Source organism: Phragmites australis, chromosome 24 (assembly GCF_958298935.1).
Source record: "Phragmites australis chromosome 24, lpPhrAust1.1, whole genome shotgun sequence".
In the NCBI taxonomy this organism is placed as follows: Eukaryota; Viridiplantae; Streptophyta; class Magnoliopsida; order Poales; family Poaceae; genus Phragmites; species Phragmites australis.
In genome coordinates, this window is record NC_084944.1 from 2,229,290 (window position 1) to 2,249,365 (window position 20,076).

General features: G+C 47.0%; 2 protein-coding genes across 2 annotated transcripts; both read right to left on the minus strand.

Moving 5' to 3' along the window:
- Positions 1-259: 259 nt before the first annotated feature.
- LOC133907045 (serine/threonine-protein kinase BSK1-2-like) lies at positions 260-5,030 on the minus strand. Its single transcript, XM_062349041.1, has 9 exons — positions 4,589-5,030; positions 4,362-4,497; positions 3,822-3,955; positions 3,145-3,250; positions 2,527-2,612; positions 2,007-2,195; positions 1,148-1,321; positions 958-1,071; positions 260-863 (listed from the first exon to the last, which is right to left on the minus strand). Exons 1-9 carry the CDS (start codon positions 4,940-4,942, stop codon positions 609-611), a joined length of 1,548 nt encoding a protein of 515 aa, XP_062205025.1. The 5' UTR covers positions 4,943-5,030; the 3' UTR covers positions 260-608.
- Positions 5,031-12,339: 7,309 nt separating this feature from the next.
- Positions 12,340-14,478, minus strand: LOC133907755 (L-type lectin-domain containing receptor kinase SIT2-like). The gene has a single exon (XM_062349837.1). It carries the CDS (start codon positions 14,444-14,446, stop codon positions 12,437-12,439), a length of 2,010 nt encoding a protein of 669 aa, XP_062205821.1. The 5' UTR covers positions 14,447-14,478; the 3' UTR covers positions 12,340-12,436.
- Positions 14,479-20,076: the final 5,598 nt, after the last annotated feature.

Genomic DNA, 20,076 nt, shown 5'->3' on the forward strand with positions numbered 1-20,076 from the left:
CAATTTGTGTTCTTCAATAACTGAATTATTGCGTACCACAATTTGCGTTCTTCAGTAACAGCGAAGTACAAGGCTACAACACGAGGTCCTGGTGTCCTGGACTCCTGTTTCCGGACTTGATGGTCGCCGATGCGCAATGCAACACCATCACAAGCAGCTCTGTTATTCACACAATCAGACAGTCTAGACACCAGTAATGCACAGCTTTTGCGAAACCCCTGCAAGGTTACCCAGATGGTGACACACCAACACTGCAATGTACTCAGATCTGTGCTGATGGAATTGATGTGCTTCCGAATAAACAGTTTTGTACAAACGGGTATATTCGCTTCAGCTACAGGGGCCCTTCTGAACAACCAGCACCTATATAAAATTTTGAACTCCCATGGATCTGATGGTATATACATGTACCCAAAAAATGCGCAACCTAACACATGAATGCCAAACCAAATGAGCTGTTTTGATCACAGGGCTCTAGAGAACATCTTCTCCAGAGAGGATATATTCTAACTTCTAACCCCACAATAAACGAAATATTTTATACATGGAACAAGGGTTGGAGAATATACTATAGAAGGGATGCCACTAGTCTCAATTAAGGATCTTCTTCAAGGACCTTTTGTGCTCTTTTGCCTCTTCTCTTCTAGTTGTGACGCCTCGTTCAACATGTCTACAGCGTCACTCTGCATGTTTAGCTTGGATAGCGCGACTGCCTGCATGTAGAAAGCTGTCGGCCAATCGGGATAGACACACTGTGCTTGCATCGCGTCTCGCAGGGCAGCATCAGGTTGGTCACACATAAGGTAGCACAAGCTTCGTCTGGCAAAAACAGTTGGTGACACCATTGTCCCCACATCAACAAACTGTGAAACAAACACAGGGAAAGGATGAATCAGCTACACTACAGTGATTTCTGATAACAATAAGGGGTTTTCATGAAAAAGAATGCATGCCTACCTGAGTATAACAATCTATTGCTGCCTTAAAATCTTTGTCTCTAAAGGCAAAGTCGCCATGCTTCCTTGCATCCAACATATCCCTCATCTGTTGTGTCCATTCTTGAAAAGATAGCTGCAGCATGGAGAATGATAGATGTCACAGATCCCACAGAACACAAAGATTGGAGCCAGAATGCACTGATTTTTACCTCATTGGTCCCTTCATCATCTCTGTAATGTGTCGTAAATAGGATCTGATGGATGGCAGTTAGGTCCATCCTGGAACAGGCTTCTCCCATGGGTGAAAGAGGGTGCTGTGGAGTAGGAGGTGCCTGTGGTTCTTCCAAAGGCTTTGAAATTCCAAGCATCACATAGGACGGTACCTGTTTCGTATTTTGCATTGGAAACAGCAGTAATCACCAGCGGAATTAAAACTTTGTGGTACACTGTACACATTTAAAGAGATTGTATTCCTAACAACACCACTACGCAAATAGTTAAAAAAAATGATCTAAATATTTTGCAAACAAAGCATACGGAACAGCTTGGTAACATGATCTATTTGTGCAGTAATGCAGGAAAACATGTACTGTAAACAGTCTGACAAAGTAGCCATAATGCCATATAGTGCGAAGAGTTCACAAGCAGGGAATCTAACAATGATCGCCTGAAATAACTGTGTGGGTACAAGGGGTATATAGGGATAGAAAACAACTCCAAGTTGGAAAAGTAAACGAATCTGAGAATATTTGTGTTCACTCCGGGCCAGCCATAAGCCCCTGGCCCTCCACTCACACAAACTATCCCCCCATCACAAACGTCAGAATTTGGAACATGAAACAACATTTTGTAGAGCACGCCGTAACCAATAAGTGATTGATCACGAGTAGTACTATCTTTACAGGGCAAGGAATGCAGCAAAGCCACACAGTAATTATGGAAGTTACAGTCATTAGCATGAGCCATGTGCGAAATGCACTCTTGTATTGCACAGTGCTAGGACATTAAATATATCCCTATCACAAAGACTGCAAAAAATATGAGGAACAGAATAATAGATATGGTTACCTCTAATTTTATCTGCAAAGGCTCCAGAATGGATACCAACTTTTTTATATCAGGCCGATCTCTTGGCTCGTACTGTAAACATTGAGACGCAAGGTTCACCAATGTAGTAGCCACCTCTGTTGAGTAGTTCCCCTCCAAATGTGAATCCATTAGTGCTTGGATGTTTCTGCCTCTCATGATATCAAGTGCCTGTGTGCAAGGAACACATATACAATTATTACCTGTGTGCATACACCTATTATATCATTGTATGTATTTTTAGTTGTATGCTTGGATAAAAAACTATGCAGTGTGTACTTTCCACACATGCAGATCGCATCACTAATTCCACCAGCAATGCTCAAGTAGTACGAGCTAAATATGTGCCTGAGATTCAGTTTGAGAAAAATATTCACAACAATTTAAATTGCAAACATGGGTGTTCTGCTGGTATCACAATAGTGGGCATTTGTATTTCTAAATTTGCTGAAACAGGCCTCATATCTAAGGAAACTAAGACATGTTCTAGCAAGAAACTTACATGGGAAGGAGGTATGCGCTTTCCACTGAGAAGGTCGAGGAGTACAGTACCAAAACTGAATATGACGCTTTCTGGGGTAACCCTGCCTGGAAAAACAAACATTACCTCAAAAAATTGTTCACTTCAGTGTTTCTTGCTGTTCTGTGAGGTCACTACATCAAGAACATACGAAAAAAAATACAACCACCAACCAAACCATATCACGTTACGTGGTAATTGCCTTATCAAGGGCACGATAAGCTCAGTTTGAATAGTACTTATGAAATGAATTAGCAAACCACAAACCAAGTCACTGACCCTTCTAAAAAGCTAAGTTACATATCTACACTATATTTATATAACTCTGCTTTGAGAAGTCTTGTCGTTGTAATAGCAACAGCAAAAAGGTTCGTCTGCTGGCATGTGTATCAGTTCTACTGAGTGTCAAGCAAGCAGAGAAAAAAACACTTTCCCCTCATAAATGTAGCAGAAGAATCGCAGCCAGAAAAACAGCTTAAAACAAACTGAGTTTAATAACAGAAATCACTGAACTCATAAAAAGGTAAACATTTCATTTCTAAAGCATGAAAGTGAAAAGTCCTTGCCGAAAAAAAAGCATGGACTTGAAAAAACAGGTACCATTTCTTAGATATTCTGGAGGTGTATATGCTAGGTTCGTGCTATAGCTTTTCCCATCCCTGCTGTTTTTCATCAGACCAAAGCATGACAGGCGAGGGTCGCCATTCTGGAATCAGAAAGCTAATTAGAACTTCTTTTGTTTATAAATAAGATAACTGGCACAAAATGACATATTCAACTGTTGGATGCAATTAGCATCATCTTGCAAAGCATACTTGATGAAATTGTTAACATAAAAACAGAATACATGGCATGTTGCAAATTCTAATACAAGTTCTGTAAAGCAGTTCTCTTATAGGTCTCTTTTAGGTGTTACTATTTCCTTATAGTCAGATCAGCTGGCATTTTTACTTGTAGCCCATACTTCCAACAATTGGAGCGAGCACATGATAACAAGATGGCAACTGTCCCTCCACCTTTGTTTTTCTGGTCTAGTAACAGGCAGAGATCTAACCATGCAAGCTGGAATCCCAGTATAATACTAAAGGTATTGCCAGACAATGATTTTTTTATAGATAATAGACAGTTAGACACAATGAATATAACTAGTTAAAATGTCATCACTAAAATTATCATGAGCACATGCCCCATGGTGATCAACACAACATAATAATCAGGTTTTATGTACTACTTATAGTACTATATATTCAAACAAACTGCATAGGTTGCCCGTTTACCTCATCAAAGAGGACCCTGTATGCATTTAGGTCATGATATAAAGGACGCCCCTTGATGCTAGAATATTCCAATGCTTCAGAAATGTAGTACGCAACCCTCAGACGCATAGCCCATTCAATAGTCTGATTTTCCCCTGCACATGAGCAAAATCACGGTGAATAATAGAATAGAAGAACTCAATTGTTGCTTTCAATACTTTGCTTATTCATATATCAAGTATAGCCCATCTGGTTAATGCAATAAGTATTTGGCACCTAACTCAAGATAAGGAAAACAAGCGATCACACTCCATATCAACTCCTAAACTCACAAAAAAAATTTAAAAAATTCTTTGTGCTGATGCAATCGTCAAAATCAGAACAAATGCCACAGACACGAGCAGAACAAGTTGCCTGTCCTAGTCAAATTCCTCACTTACTCACCATTCACCACAACCCACAATTGCATAGCATTTGCTTTAGTACCAAACTTTGGGAAATGATCAAACGGTACAGGTAACTAAAGAGACATAGATAAATTGCAGCGGACGAGGGACTCACAGTGGAACAGATGCTTGGCGAGGGTGTCGCTGGGCATGAACTCCGCGACGAGCAGGCGCTCGTCGCCGTCGCAGCAGTAGCCGATCAGGTTCGCCATCCTCCGGTGCCGCAGTCCCCCCACTCCCTTCGCCTCCTCCTGCAACCAAATCAACTCCGCATCAAAACCCACGCCTCCCGAGGCGTCAATTCCGCGACACACGAAGCCGCGAGCACTTGGCTTTGCCTACCGCGAACTGCTTGGGGTCGGGCCAGGCGAGCTTGGCGAACTTCTTCACGGCGATTGCGCGCGGCGGGGCGGCGCCGGGGCCCTTCAGCTGGCCCCTGTACACGAGGTTGGGCGCCTTCTCGCCGCTCTCGGAGACGATGTTCTCCGCCGCGAACCCGCCCGTCGCCGCGCGGAGCTCCGCCAGCGAGAACTCCGCGAACGCCGGGACGTCCCCGCCTCCGACGGAGCGGCCCGGCGGCGCGGCCTGGTGCGCGTTCAGGGAGAAGGACGGCCGGTGCGGCGGCGGGCGGTGCCGGGGCGGCTTCGCCGCGTGGGGCCCCGCCCCCGCCCGCAGCGAGGAGCGGCAGCAACCCATCAAGTGTAAAAGGTGTGCGGCCTTGCGGTCCGGGACGGTCCCTCCCTTTTCGCTGGTGCGCTCGTGTGCGTGTGCGTGTGCGTGTGCGTGTGGGCGAGGAGACACTTTTTGTAACTTGCTCCGGATTCTTTGGGCTTGGTTTGTTCGGCTCGGGGTTTTGGGTTTCCTGGACGTGCCGTTCATGTTCGTAGACTCACCCGTACCGCCGTACGTCGTAGGTGGATTGGTGATAGGGGATCGAAAGGGGTGGGTGGGTATGGAAGGAAATTTTACAGGCTCTTGTTTAAAAAGATTTTTTAAGATTTTATCTATAATATTTATTTTGTGATTTAATGATTAGGCTAAAGAGAAAAGAGAGTGAGTGTACATATATTATCACAGTAGAGAGGGTCTTTTATAGACCGGATACTATAAAATTTACTTTTGATGAAGGTTAGGTTTAAGATTCACGGATCTTCAGACTGTAGGTTCGGACGATAGAAAAAAGATTGACGGGTGAATCTATTATAAAAAACATGTTTGAACGGTACATAAGATTGACAGGTAAACCTATTATGGAAAAAAAATACAGGACTAGATATTAGGTAAGAGGGTGAGCCTATTCTAGAAAAGAGAATTTCTAATTTTCCATTGGAAAAAATAGGGCTTCCTTCCTTGCCACTGGAAAAATCGAAGTTCCTTATTCGCCATCAATTCTATTTTTGTTTCCTTATTCGCCAGTTATGTCACTTCTGTTAACTGCATATATTGTTGGACATTGAATGATATCAAATTTCTTTTGGTAACGACCAAATTGCTCATGCTCTGACTGTTCTTCACATTCTCTCTTTCACATCTGTTTAGACATATCAACGGGACCTCGGTCTCCATTCCTCGACGAAAAATTCTTCTATTAGGAGATGAGAACAATTTTCCCCTGTGAGAGGTTTAATGTGAGAAAAGTCCCCCCGTTGAGTATAGCGTGAGTGGAGACTATTCCTCATCCCGTCCCAATTTCCTTGCGGGGCCCCCGAATACATGAGATTTACTTGTATTGAGGCTTGATTTGCTTAACTCCAACTGGTCCAACTTGAACTTAGAGCCTAATCTATTTTACGATTTTCCTAAAAGCCCATCCTAAACTTAGACTTTTTTTCTTTTGATAGCGAGAACGAGGACCCCGTTGGGTGCCCATTTCCCGTGGAGGGGCGGGGATGGGAGAACTTTCTCTCCCACGAGTGGAGACGGGGAAAGGGACACATACGTGGACAGAGGAAATTTCCGCCAATCGAGAGCGGGGATAGCTACCTATTCCCCATACGAATTTTTCCCACTGCCATGTCTGTGTCTGTTCTTATTTCTCTCTCACAAACCTAGCTGCCACCTGCACCATCGTTTGCTCGAAGCTCGCCCAAGTTGCCAGTGCCAACAAGAGCCTCCCGCGATGTTGCTCTCCCTAGCCACCACATGCGCCAACACTGAACTGAATTTGTCCTTTGCCGACCAGCTCCTCTGAAATCTGGCACCCAAATCAAGCTCATCAGTAAACGTCATCGTAGCCATATACATTGCACCGAGGCAGAGCCACCACTACCCTCTTCGCCTATGGCAATGGCGATGTCAGCCATGGGGATAAGGCCGCCGATGACATCAATTGAAAGTATGGTGCATGCGTCGAACCGTCAAATCTCGTGGTTCATGGCCATGGACAGGTCGATTTTGGTGGATTTGCGGATGCAATGTGTTCCTTAGAACATCCCCAACCATATTTCCTTCATTTCATTCCCTTTGTGATTCTCCTCCCCATTCTTGTTCCTTTTATTTTCTCTCGTCTCCAATAGCTTCCCTTCAAAGGGATTCATAAAGGGAACGAGAGAGAATCCTGTTCTGGAGGGAATAGCCTTGATAATCTCTTTATGATAGAAACCGTAAAAAAAAAATTGTTGGAACGCTAAAGAAAACAAAAATCCCTTCGTGAAGTGATTCTCGTCCACAAATGGACTCCTTTGGGGATGATCTTAGGTAGCAAATGACCTTATCGGTACCCTGCATGAGCTGGATGCTGTTCGACCACGCTGACGAGTTGCTCGATTGAGATATTGGAATGATCTGTTGCCTCTATCTCACCCCCATCAAGGTCGATGGGCTCCTCTGTCTCCTCAACAAACAAAGGCACCGGGCAACCTACTCTTCTTGATCTTACTGTTGGGCAGCTCCAATTGTAAGGACGGCCACTTGCTTTACTAGTTGACGATGCAGGGGGAGGTGCTCCTTGCTAATTCTTGTTTGGTAGTTGGTGGCTCCTTTGCGTGTAGATGGTGGCCCCTTGTTAGAGTCACTTAAACATGGCCAAATGGGCCATTCGAGCCAGCCTGGCACGGGCCCGGCTTGGCACGGCCCGAACGGCCCATCTACTGTAGCGGGTTATGCCGTGCCGACCCGCGTGCCTCTTTCTCGGCCCACGGCATGACCCGTCGGTGACCGTGCTGTGTCGGGCCGGCTCGGACACGATTTCGGCTCGGCGGCCCGGTCGGCTCTGCGGGCCGAAATAGATAAAAAAAGATATAGAAAATAAATATATATAATATATAGAAAATAGATAAAAATATAAAAAAAATAGCTACAAAATTAAAAATATATATAAAAAATAAAAAATAATCGGGCATTTGCGTGCTGGGTCGGATCATGCCGGGCCGTGCCGTCCTAGGCTGGGCCGTGCCCGTGCCGGCCCAACTTGGCCGAGCCGTGCCGTGCCAGCCCGTCGTGCCGCGCTGGCCCGGCTCGTCTCGACTCGGGCCGTGCCGTGCCTGGGCTTTGCCTACAGTACCGTGCGTCGGGCCGACTCAGTAGGCACGACCCATTTGAACATCTTTAGAGTCGCCCAAGTAGTAGCAGCAAGTTGCAGCAAGGTGGAGGGGAAGAAAATGGCAGATGGGGCCGGGGGTGAGAGAGAGAAAAGAGAAGGAAGAGGTTGGTATGTGAGACCAGGTTGACGGCAAAAATGTCTTTTATAGCTTCACTTAACAAATTTTTGATATAAGTGGTATGGAAGGAGCCAAAAATAAAACCGATGTTAGTGAAGGGAGGATATTTTTTCGTGACAGAGGGAAACACTCTATCATTTGATGGTAAATAAAGAATTTTCTCTATAGTAAAAAGTATGTCTAGACAGTAGATAAGACCGGAGAGAAAGCTCATTATGAAAGAAGTAGGACCAACAATAGAGCCCCCACCATAAGTAAGGGCAAATAAAGCGGGAAGGAAATAGGAGATATCACTGACCAAGAGTGGTGGAGACAATGAACAATATCAGAGAAGATGACCATGGAGCCATCCATGGCTACATCAGGTAGTGGCTATTTGAGAAGGGACAAGAGAGGTGGTCGTCGGGATTGGAGGTGAAACTGGACGGAGGTGAGGAAACAGAGGCAAGACGGAGAAAATACACTATGGAAGGCAGGGTGATGAAGCTTGAGGCAGCTTGGTGGCATAATTTTGTTTGGGTTAGTTTTGACATCACACAATGGAACTCCTCGAACTAGTTGAAGCTGCATAAGGGGTTGCTCCGAAGTGGCAGTTCAAAATTAATACCAACTTCAAGCTTACGTAGCCTCTTGTTCTCTTTTGAGAAGCACAAGATCCCCTAAACAAATACTCCCTTCGTCCACATTCGTAAGGCACATTTTTGGAACAGTCTTGTCGGTCGATGGTGATGGTGAGGGTGGTGGCTTCCAACCATCTGAGTTTGAACGAACACATGGATCGATACAATGTACCTTATATAATCATATATACAATAATAGCGTTTGTACTATTATTGTCGGTGTTAGTACAAGAGTTATACCAATGTAACACAAATGATCGACGCAATGCGGCCTCCTAATGAACTAATTGCATTCTTGATTCAACTTGTTCGTAGTACTCCCTTTTACCATTTCGAAAATATCGCTACTGTGAGCCACCAAGAACGAAAGGATATTCTTTGACACGTTCAAAGTCAACAGAAACAAATCGATCCGGGAGGCACGCAAACGCGGCGGTCGACAGGCCAGTTGACGATGCTCGAGACTCGTACGTTGCCGTGGGCATCCCTCAATTGCTGTCCAAGCGAACACGTGAACTGCGAAAATGGCATTCTCATTTCGTAGGCGACGGGCCATCTTCTTTTGTTTGCAGACTTTCCGTGGCTCCGTAGGCAGTTTGGAACTGACGACCCTTCTAGAAACTTCCTTTCGGCCTAGTTTGGCTCAGCCCAAAGCTTGGCCCATCTACGTGGATCATCGGCCAGAGAGCACACGACCAAAAAGTAGAAAAGCCAGAGACAAAAGTGCAGATGAAACAAACTAGGATCAGTGGCCACCCAGTAGCGAACCCGCTGACATTGTTTTGCACGACGACTACATCAGGGACGCATGCGACCCGAAGTCGAAGGAATCGATGTCCGAGAAGACGAGCGCAGGCGACGTCCGCCTCGCGAATATTTTTATTTTATATATTTTTTAAAAAAATTAAGAATATGCATCCGTTTTAAAAAATTGTAGGAGTAGTCTACCCTCGCCCGTCGGGCGAAAACAAGTTCGCGTCCGATTAACGGGCGACACCTCGTGAGTCCTGCCAATCAATAGATTAAAAAAATACGAAAAATACAGTGAGAATATGTCGTTCGTTCAACAGATGAGACCTTGCACTCGCTCGCTGAACGTGCGATCTGAACGTGCGAGATCTCACGCGAGCGGGCCCATAAAAAAGATATCACCCACTCATTAGGCGACAACTTTTTCGGATAAATGCTTCTATCGTTATGCTCTCGTACGCTCGTGTTTATGGTGTATGTGTGTGTTCTGTTTTTTATTTAACTCTCAATTTTATATATAAGTGTTAGAGTGGTTTAAAAATTTTAAACGTTTTTATGAGCAAACTAGAGCTCACTAACAACGTATTTTAATTAGTTTGATTCAAAAAGCCTAAGCCAATATTTAATTAAAATTCTAAAAAAAAACCTACTGTTATAACTTCTAACAATTTTTCATACCTCACATAAATTCCCATAAATCAAAGAAAATTCAATAATATTCTTATCATATGATTTACTAATTTATAAAAATATTTCCAACCCTAGTTTATTTGGAGAAAATGTGAGTTCCTTTGTAATGCTTTGTTTATATGTATTTTTATCATTTCATGTGATATTTTATTTTTAATGCAATTTGAATCCAAATAAATTCAAACATGCTCTAAGCATTGGGGAGTCGTGCATGTGCGCGCTTGTTCACGTTGATGTTGCACTTGTGCTTGTCCCCGGCCATCATGTTGTGGTGCTATCGCGTCCCTTCTGTTGTCTGTGTGGGAATCCTACCGCCGAGCCTTGCCAACGTCAAGGGCCGAGCTCCAGCCGCTGTCATAGGAGCTAAGCGCTTCCGGCCTGTGTCGCAAAATTGGTACCCTCCGCGATTGCGTCGGTGAGCTCGCGCGGGTGAGTTGGTGTGTCGCCGTTGTGCCTTGTCTGTGGCCCGGCTGTTGTCTTTTTGGTCGCCGTGTTTATGTGCCTGACCAAGGGGTCTGGATGTTGGCTGTCGTTCTGGTGTCTAGCATGTTTATGTGTTTTGGCTGATGTTTTGTCAGTTGGCCTCTGAGGTTCTCTGGACTATGGGCTTTGACAAATTTTTATTGCCCCGAAATTCATATTCTTGATGCTTGCTGCTCCTCTCACTAATATGTTTATGTTGGGATTTTGAATATATGTGTTTGAGACATGTTGAGCCCTGCAATGGTGGTTTGCTGCTGTTTGCCCAGTGCTATTTTCCTTTTGCTATATTAAATGTGGCTCTGCTCTTCTTCTTTTTTACAGTCCTGTTACTCTCTTTACTATTGTCGGATGGGTACTTCCTTTATCTCTATTGCAGGATATGCTCATATTGGCATTGAGTCTGCTGATAGCTGATTATGGAGTATGAAAATTAGATGGCGATCTCTTCTGATTGCATTTATGTTGCTGATGGTTTGTTGCAGAATATAAAAACTATATAGTGATCCACTTATGATTACCTCTATGTTGTTGAGGCTCCTTGTTGCTTGCCCTATATATGCTTTTGTGGTTTTATCATATTACCCCACCTGTATGGCTGATGCCTGCGTAGCTATCCAAGAATGCTTATCGCAGAGAATATAGTGTCCTTGCGGCTGATGTCTTTGTGGCTCGCTAGTGATTACCCCGCCTATGTGACTTTTCCCTTCATGGCACGTTGCATGTTACCTTCGGAGATGGCCGATGAGAATATGTTCAAGGCCCAGAGAGAGTTAGTGAGCTAAGCACGGCGTTGGGCTCCTGAACATGGCCAAGCTGTCGTTCCCAGTAGAAGCTACGGCAACTCCTTTATGATATTCTGGGGGCCAATACAAGGTCGATGATGACACGGGATACATATACAGTCCAAAAAGCAATGCTAGACTATTATCCAATCTTTTTCGCTTTTATTTCTAATGCTATCACTTTGCTTTGTTTCTGTTGAAAGCCTTACAGATTCAGAGACGATTTCAATATGAAGGTCATCAGCACAGCTTAATCGGAGTTAGCTCGAAGAAGACACTTCACGAAGCCCCAAGAACCAAGACGAAGCAGTCGTCAGATATTATACAGTGAGATTAGCGTGTGCGTTATGAAGTAACACGTTGTGATAAAAGAAGTTGTACTTTATAAATTCGATATAAATAAATAAAATTTGCATGTTTATGTTACAACGTCCTTCTATTTTTCGTATACTTTGCATAATGGTACGCCTGCATATACCATATTTAGAGTTATATAGTTTCTCTTGCAGCAAAAACTCACATGTTAATTAAAGAAAAAACCAAAATTAGATTTTTTTTCCTTCCGAAATTCTCAAAATTTCAACGTAATTTTAATTCCTGCCTGGGAGGTCATTGAAATGATATAGGTGAGGTGTATGTGAGCAGAGCAAGAAGCCAATAAATTGCTTCTTTACCTAAAGCAAATCCATTGCATTTAGCATAGCCTCTTAATACAGACACGTGAAACTTGCCCGAGAATGTTTTTCTGCACAGCATTCCCAGCAACTCCTATTGATGTGTATAATCTCTTGCCCAGTTTCAGTTTTCTTAGTTGTGTTGTTCTCTCGTGCAAAATTTCTAAAACCTCGTAGGTCAGTGTTGTAATTCTTTTTTTCTTAAATGAATAGCAGAACTCCTACCCGTGGTTTTAAAAAGAAAAGTTTCTAAAACCTGGCCAGAAAGGTGTGTTCAGATTCCTTTTCTTTTTCTTTTTTTTTGCGAAGAAGTGTGTTCAGATTCCATTCACCCGTTATCATGCTGCAGAATACAGAAGGTTCCTAGTGCACACTGGCACATTGCCCATTCGATTCGAAAAGACAGAAAATCTCATCAACTTAGGAACTCGAAAGTTTGGGCAATCAAGTTGGTGCCGAGAAACAAATTTGTCGGAGAACACGACCAAAAGAGCAGCTAGCCAGAGACTAAAATGCGCAGAACCAACCGGGATCAGCGACCACCCAGTAGCAGTGAATCCGCTGACATTGTGTTGCACGAGCACGACGACCACGTCAGGGACGCCAGCGGCCCGAAGTCGAAGGAATCGACGCCCGAGAAGACGAGCACGGCCTCCTCCTGCATGTCCACCTCACCGTCTAGGTACTGGCACACCTGCCGCATGCTGGGCCGTGCTTCCGGCCGCGACTGGCTGCACATGAGGCCCAGCCACAGCACCAGCTTCGCCTCCTCCTTGTCGTAGCGCCCGTCGAGCCTGCTGTCCACGGCACGCAGCAGGTCCCCATTGACGCCATGGTCCCGGACGCAGCGCAGCAGGTTGGCGCCGGTGACGGGGTCGATGGGCCGGCGCCCGCAGGCTACCTCGAGGAGCAGCGCGCCGTAGGCGAACACGTCAGTGGCCGTGGTAGCCTTGGCGGTCACGGTGAGCTCCGGCGCCATGTACCCCAGCGTCCCGACGATGCGCGTCGTGGCGGGATCAGCGCCGTGCTCGTAGAGACGCGCGAGGCCGAAGTCGCCGAGCCGCGCGCCCATGTCGGCGCCGAGCAGCACGTTGCTGGCCTTCACGTCGCGGTGCACCACCAGCTGCTCCCACTCCTCGTGCAGGTACACCAACCCTGAGGCGACGCCCCTGAGGATCCTGACGCGCTGCTCCCACGTCAGCAGCGCCCGGGGCTCGCCGGCGCGGTGGAACAGGTGCGCGTCGAGGCTGCCGTTGGGCATGAACTCGTACACCAGGAGCAGGTCCTCCCCGCGCTTGCACCACCCGCGCAGCTCGACCAGGTTCCGGTGCCGCATGCGTCCGAGGCTCGCGACCTCGGCGACGAACTCGCGCATCCCCTGCGTTCCGTTGTTCGAGATCCGCTTGATGGCTACGACGTCGCCGGAGCGCCGGAGCACACCTTTGAACACCTGACCGAAGCCACCGGCGCCGAGGAGCTCACTGTTCTTGAACCCCTTGGTGGCTTTGTAGAGCTCTATGTACGGCATCCTGTGCGGGTGGTCCAGCTCCCACTTCTCGAGCGTCTCGGCGAGGACGGCCCTCCGCCGCAGCCAGAGCGCAATAACAATCGCCAAGACGATCGTGGTGAGCGTGACCACGCAAGACACAGCGACGATCTTGATGACGGTGGACCTGGATGGTGGGGAAGCTGGCGGCTTCGGAAGTTTCGGCATCCGGGATAGATCGATGGCTTGCGCAGCTCCGTCAGTACGGAAGCTCCATGCGAGGATATAATGTGAGCTCGCCAACTTCCCTGTCGCCGCCGAGAAGCCGACGTACATGTTTTGCTCAAAGATCGGCAGGAGGTCGATGGCGTGCGATATGAGCGGCCGGTCAGGCCGGCTTGTCACGGACACCGGAGCTATTGTCACGTTGAGGACCTTGGTGCGGCCGTTGTAGTCCACCCACGCCTGAATGGGCTGCGCGCTCTCGAGCGTCACGGTGACGTTCTTGCCGTCGTCGGTGAAGTACGCGGCCGGCTCCGACACGTTCGACACAAGGCTGTTCAGGTCGACGCCGACGTGGTTGCCGTTCGCCTCGTTCAGCAGCCCGTTTGCCTGCACCGTGTCGAACTCAACGGCTAAGACATGGTTGCTGGAGTTGCCCAAATTGTTCTTGCCGAGGAGGCCAAGATACTGCCCGGCGCTTGCACCTGGCAGCACCTTGGACGCCGCGATCACGAAGGCCAGGCCGTGACCGCCGCCGCGGCCAACGGTCACGATGTCGAAGACGAAGGCCGTGCTGAAGGAGACGACGGTGTCGTCCCTAACAGCTTGCACCGGCGAGTCGAAGAAAGCGTGGCCCATGAGGTTGTCGCTGTCGTTGGTGAGCTGGAGCGCGCCGCCGCGCAAGATCGACGCCGAGCCGTCTAGGCTCAGGTTGGCCGAGCGCTGGAAGCCGTTGTAGAGGAAGTCGACGTCGGCAGAACAGCGGAGAAGGCAGTGAGGAAGGAGGAAGAGCACGGCGAGGTAGCCAAGGTGGGCGATGGAATTCGGAGACATGGATGAAACTTGAACTCTGGGGTGTGGGTGTGGTCTCTGTGTGTGGAGCTTTGGCTCCATGGAGCATTACGGGTATAAATACTCCATCCGGTTCCGTTAGTTTCTACCATGAAATTTTACTAGTCACAAAAGTTACTGTCGAATATGTTTATATTTTGTTGATCCCAACTTTATAGAACAAACTACTATGATGATATGATCAGAACTTCCTTTTTCCCAGAGTGTGTTTCGTTACCAGACTATCTCAAATTTCAAACGTATTCAATTTTTTTTTTTTTAGCACCGGATCCTCTTGTCCGAGATTTTTTAACGGGATGTAAACCGGAGTTCGAATCTCGGACCGGTGAAGACACACCCTTACATTTTACCAGTGAGCCACACGCTCGTTTGCAACGTATTCAATATTTCAATGGACAGGATCGAAAAAAGCTGATTTATACTCCTTTAAGAAAAAGAAGAAGATGATTTGTACTTAACAAAAAAATATTGAGCACCTCAAAGGATTGCACCAAAGTTAACAGGATTAAATCCTAAGAAAATCCATGACTCGCCTAAATATGCAGATGGTCAGTAAACCTGTTGCCGCAGTTGGACTAACCAAATATTGACATCTGTATAGGAAAAAGACACTATAAACTATTTGATTAGTATACATTTATTATTTTAATATTTAAAAGGAAAAAAGAGTCTCCACTTTCGTTTATAGGTCATAAAATTATCACGTTAATTAGGAAAAAGAAAATATTTTACAACACTTGTTATTACGAGCATCTAACGGTCTTATTTTAACCAAAAAATTCATATCAAATATGATTAATAAATAGCTAAATTCGAAATTAAAAGATAAATAAAATTAGCAGTTTGAATTTCATACAAATTGGAAAGCAAAATATCTAAATAAAGAGTCTAAATAAAGTAAAATAAATAATAATTAAAAGGGTTAGAATAGAAAAAAGAAATATCCATATCAAATATAGTCTTAGAAAAAAAATCAAATTATTATAAAAAATAAATATCTAATAAAGAGTCAATATAAAATACAATTAATCAATAGCTAAATTTATAATAAAAATAATAAAAACATTTTAAACTTCTTACTAAAATAATAGATTAAGAAACATCGTGTAGCTCAAGATTGTCGTATCAAGCAGACAACAGTTAAGGCAGGCATAACACGTATGCAAGGTAAATATTTTATGATTTTGGTTAAGCTATCTACACGTAACGCATAATTTTAGCAGTTGATTAAAACATATACAAATCGAACTAATATATGTATATGATTAATGTACAAGTTTAGAGTATAAATACTTTTCTCTTCAACTAACATATTTTTTTATCTTTTCTTTTAATTTTTTGCATTTTGTAACTAAATGACACTAATCTCGTTAAAAAAACTAAATAGAATAATTTTTAATTAAAAGTTATCGTAATAAAATATTACAGCAAGACTAACCACACTATTAATATGAATCATCTTTCTAGTTTTCTTTAAAAAAACATACATTTGAAATGTGAGTGAGCAGCCACGGGTTGATACGGACAAAGACCAATGAGGCAATTGTTGTTCAAGGCTGGAGTTGGGCTTCCTCCCCATTTAGCACAGCACTTGTCCCATCACTACATCAAAAGACAAGGCTGTAACTTGCGAATTCAGGTTCAGGGTATTCACTGAATGGATGAAGCCAAACTATTATCGCGACAGAGAGGTACAGCGACCGCCATGATCATCTGAAAGCCGGATCCCTCGCCAAACAGAAGGGAATGGAAATGAAGACGAGGACATTGACAAAAAATAAATAAAAAAATCAGCAGATGCTTCATATTGTGATTTAATTCAAGATCGCGTGAGGGTGCCCACAGAAATGTTTCCCCTCGGAACAACCAAAGTTATGGGCTTTTGGATCATACCGATTTCCCTGAAACCGGTTAAATTCCCGTAGAAAAACAAACAGATTTCCGGGTTTCTAAACTGGGACATTAAACTTCGGAGGTCCTGGTTCCGATTTCCGAAACCCCTAGACCCGTTGGCTTGAGTCTCATAACCTCATGGAGCCAAAGACTGATAGAACAGAGTACTCTAAACTTGCAGAGGCAGAGTGATCATGGAGGGATTGGAGCAGTTTGTCCCGGACTCTATGGTCTCTTGAACGAGGGACGATCAATCATCAATATGACCCTGTACCAACTGCCAACCAACGCAGACAGGTTGACTTGCCGTGCCTTCTGAAGCGACGACTTGACTTGACTTGACTTGACCGGCATTCCCCGGGCTGTGGTGATCGATCTGATCGCATGTCCTGGTAGTAGTAGGACTAGTAGGGAATAGGGAACGTACTGTCCCAACAGAGAACAGCAACTTTTTGTCGAGCCTTTGGACCCCAGCACACAGAGAACAGCGACGAAGTGAGGAAACGGGAGCGGGTAGATCGTGGCTGATCGATCGAGCTCGCCGTGGGGGGTGACCCATGCTCACTCCGTGCGCGCCCCATTGTGCGCCATCCGGCCGGCGAAATGTTAGGCCGGCTCAGCTCTTCTAGTACCAGTAGCGTACTGTTTGTATCGGCATCGCTCCGCTCGCCGAATACGGTCGAGCAAGCGGAGCAGCACGACGCCTGCTGATACTCTGGTAGGTGGCGCAAGTCGCTGAACACATTCAGAACGCACGGTGTTTCGTGAGAAATACAGTGTGTCCACTGCACAGTGGAGTGACGAGAACGTCCCGGAACGAGTACAAGCAGTAGTGCTACGTACGGCCGCTTCATAGCTGCTTCACTGCTTGCTTGCTCAATAAATCGTTTCACAAAGGGTGCATTTCGAGATGCGTGCGCTATTTTGTGGGGAAAAACTAGGAATTTCTTTTCTCTCTTGAGCCCCTAGGATGTTAATGCTGGCCCAGATGAGAACACGTCAGAATTTGATTCGAGGTTGACTGCTCACATCTATTGTGTCATTTACATCTCTCTTTTGTACCTTCATTCTCTCATCATCTCCCCCTCTCTCTCACGTACTGCAGGAGATGTAGGTTTGATCCCTGCCTCCATCGCAGCGGTGGTCCATAATAGCAACCTCCACTGTGTCGGTGGCGGCGGCCCACAACCACTCTTCCTCGTTGGCTGGGCTAAGGCTTGGACGGCGGTGATGGCAAGCATCCCGCTAGGTCTGGCCTTCACCTTGCTAGATCTGCCGATGGAGGAGCCCCCGTCGGCTAGATCTCACATGTGGCATGAGGTCCCGACGACCCAACGCTCGTTCCGTGGCCTTCCCTCGACATCCTCGTCTAACGCATGTTCCATGGCCTGCCCTTGACATCCTTGTCCTGTCGCGCCACCCTGCTGGCCCTAACTGCATGTCCTTGTTGTCCCTCTCCATCATCGTTGGGCGTGTAGCACATCGGATGGCGATGTGGGTGCACCATGGCGTGCGGCAGCCCTCCATTTCTTACCCTCACTGATCATTGGTAGGGGCATGTTGGTGGCTGCAGCAAAGATGCACATCAAGCTTATGACCGTCACGCGTCATCTAGGAGGTTTGTTGCCGTCTTCTTCCTCTCTCCCTGTTGGTATTCAATGATTCAATTTTATTTTCATGAGTAAATGCAAATTTTCCTTTTTGTGTTTGTGCTCATGTGTAATGTCTCTCCAATGTATTCATCCAATCCATGTTCATATAGTTTCCTCCAATTGTGCAGATCTTGAGTGTTCATATATAAATTTTCTTATGTTCTTATTTGTTCGTGTGCAAGATACTGAGAATGGGTTGTTCAAAAAATGATCGTGATGATGAAACATATGTGCATTGCATCTGCTCGTTCATGATTTTGAATGCAAAAGGGTACATCATGGAATGTGTCGGTGAATCAGGAACCAAGGGTCCCCGAATCCCGAGATCAGGCCAGCAATCCGCCACGTGGCGCCCTCCCGCGGAGTTCATCTCCGCAAGGTAAAAAAGACTAAGTCCCAGGAGAGGACGCTCGGGGCCACAATCAGTGGTCCCCGAGTACCCAGGTTCCCCGATGATCTGCGAGTGCCAAGCAACCGGGAAGAAAGTGCTCGGGAGGTGAACAGTGACCCCCGAGCACCCAAGTCCCCCAACGACCAGGAGAACCGAGTACCGGGAGGGGTGTGCCCGGGGCTGCGAGTAGTGGCTCCCTGGGCACCCGAATACCCCGAGGACCCAAGGAAGGTAGTTCCGGGAGAGAGTGCTTGGGGCTGCGAGTGCCATGATGACGCCATTTCCATTTATAGCGCCTTGGAACCCATGCCCTCTCTTTCGGGGCATGCTATCGCCGGTGGGTATTTAAAGCGGCCGGCAGGCGCGGACAAAGGGGGCAAGACGAACTCTTTCAGAGGTTCGGAGAGCGCATATGCCAAGACTCGAAGAACTCTCAGTACAAGCACAGAAGCTGAGACCACTGAAGAACAAGAAGCCCGAGGCTCTAGGATAGACAAACATTCTTGTAACCAGCACATTCCTGAGAGACATTCTCAGGGCATTTATAGCATCCACACAGGAGTAGGGTGTTACGCGCAGTGCGGCCCGAACCTGTCTAAAAATCCCCCCAACGCATTTACTCTTTTCTGCATTAGATCATTCCACCCCACCTGCCATCGCATTTACATCTATTTATTTCTCTAGCAAACATATTCACAATCATCCCCCCGGTCGAATCTCTAAAAAGGGGTCCCTCAGGATCCCTGCGACAGGAGCTAACTCTCCGACAGCTGGCGCGCCAGGTAGGGGGGTTGCATCCCTGAATTTGTTTGTTTGTTTTCTCCTGCAGAAAAAATGGCAGGTGACCATCGTCTCCAGCGCGCCGGCTCCAGCTCCAGTGAGGAAATGGAGCCCCTCGCTCAGGAGGCCCCAATCGCTGCTGCTTCCCAGCAGCAGCCGCGGTCCGCACGCACGGTGTTCCCCTCTCAGGGGAACCATGGCACTGGGCCCAGCAGGGCGGTCGCCGCCGTCGCTGGCTCACCGTCTAACCCTCAGCAGGTGGCCGAAACTCCTGCCACCAGATCCATGTCTGGACAGCGCCGGGCGCTGTTGCGGCGTAGGCTCGCCTTCGGCGAGGCCAGTCCCAGGAGCGTGCTGCTTGCGGCGCAAGCTCTCCTCAGGCACCCGCCAGTCCAGGCGGCGGGGAAAACCCCAGAAGGTCGCTGGCTCCAGGAGGTGGCCGCCTTGGTCGGCACAGCTCATCGCCAGGTACCTCCCACCGCGGTGCAACCAAGACAGCCCATCATCAGGTGGCGGTCGTACTGGCTGGGGGGCCTCCAAGCGGAGTGTCGCCCCCTGGCCACTACCGGAGCTCAGGACCTCCGCTTACACCTCAACGAGCGGAGGGCCGTCGAAGACGCGCGTGTTACCCTCGAGCGCCAGCGGGAGACCCGACATGAGGCCGAAGCCGAGGACCAGGCCTCCTCCTTGCCGGCCCATGACCGTCGGGGCTCCCCGGCTCGCCGGCGTTCACCGCTTAAGGGCGCTGCCCGCACCGCAGGGTACGGCACAGGCTGCCGAGCCTTCACCAGCGAGCTCCGCCGGGTTCCTCCAAATCTACTACCGGAGAAGTACGACGGGTCCATCGACCCCGTCGAGTTCCTCCAAATCTACACCACTGTTGTCCAAGCGGCTGG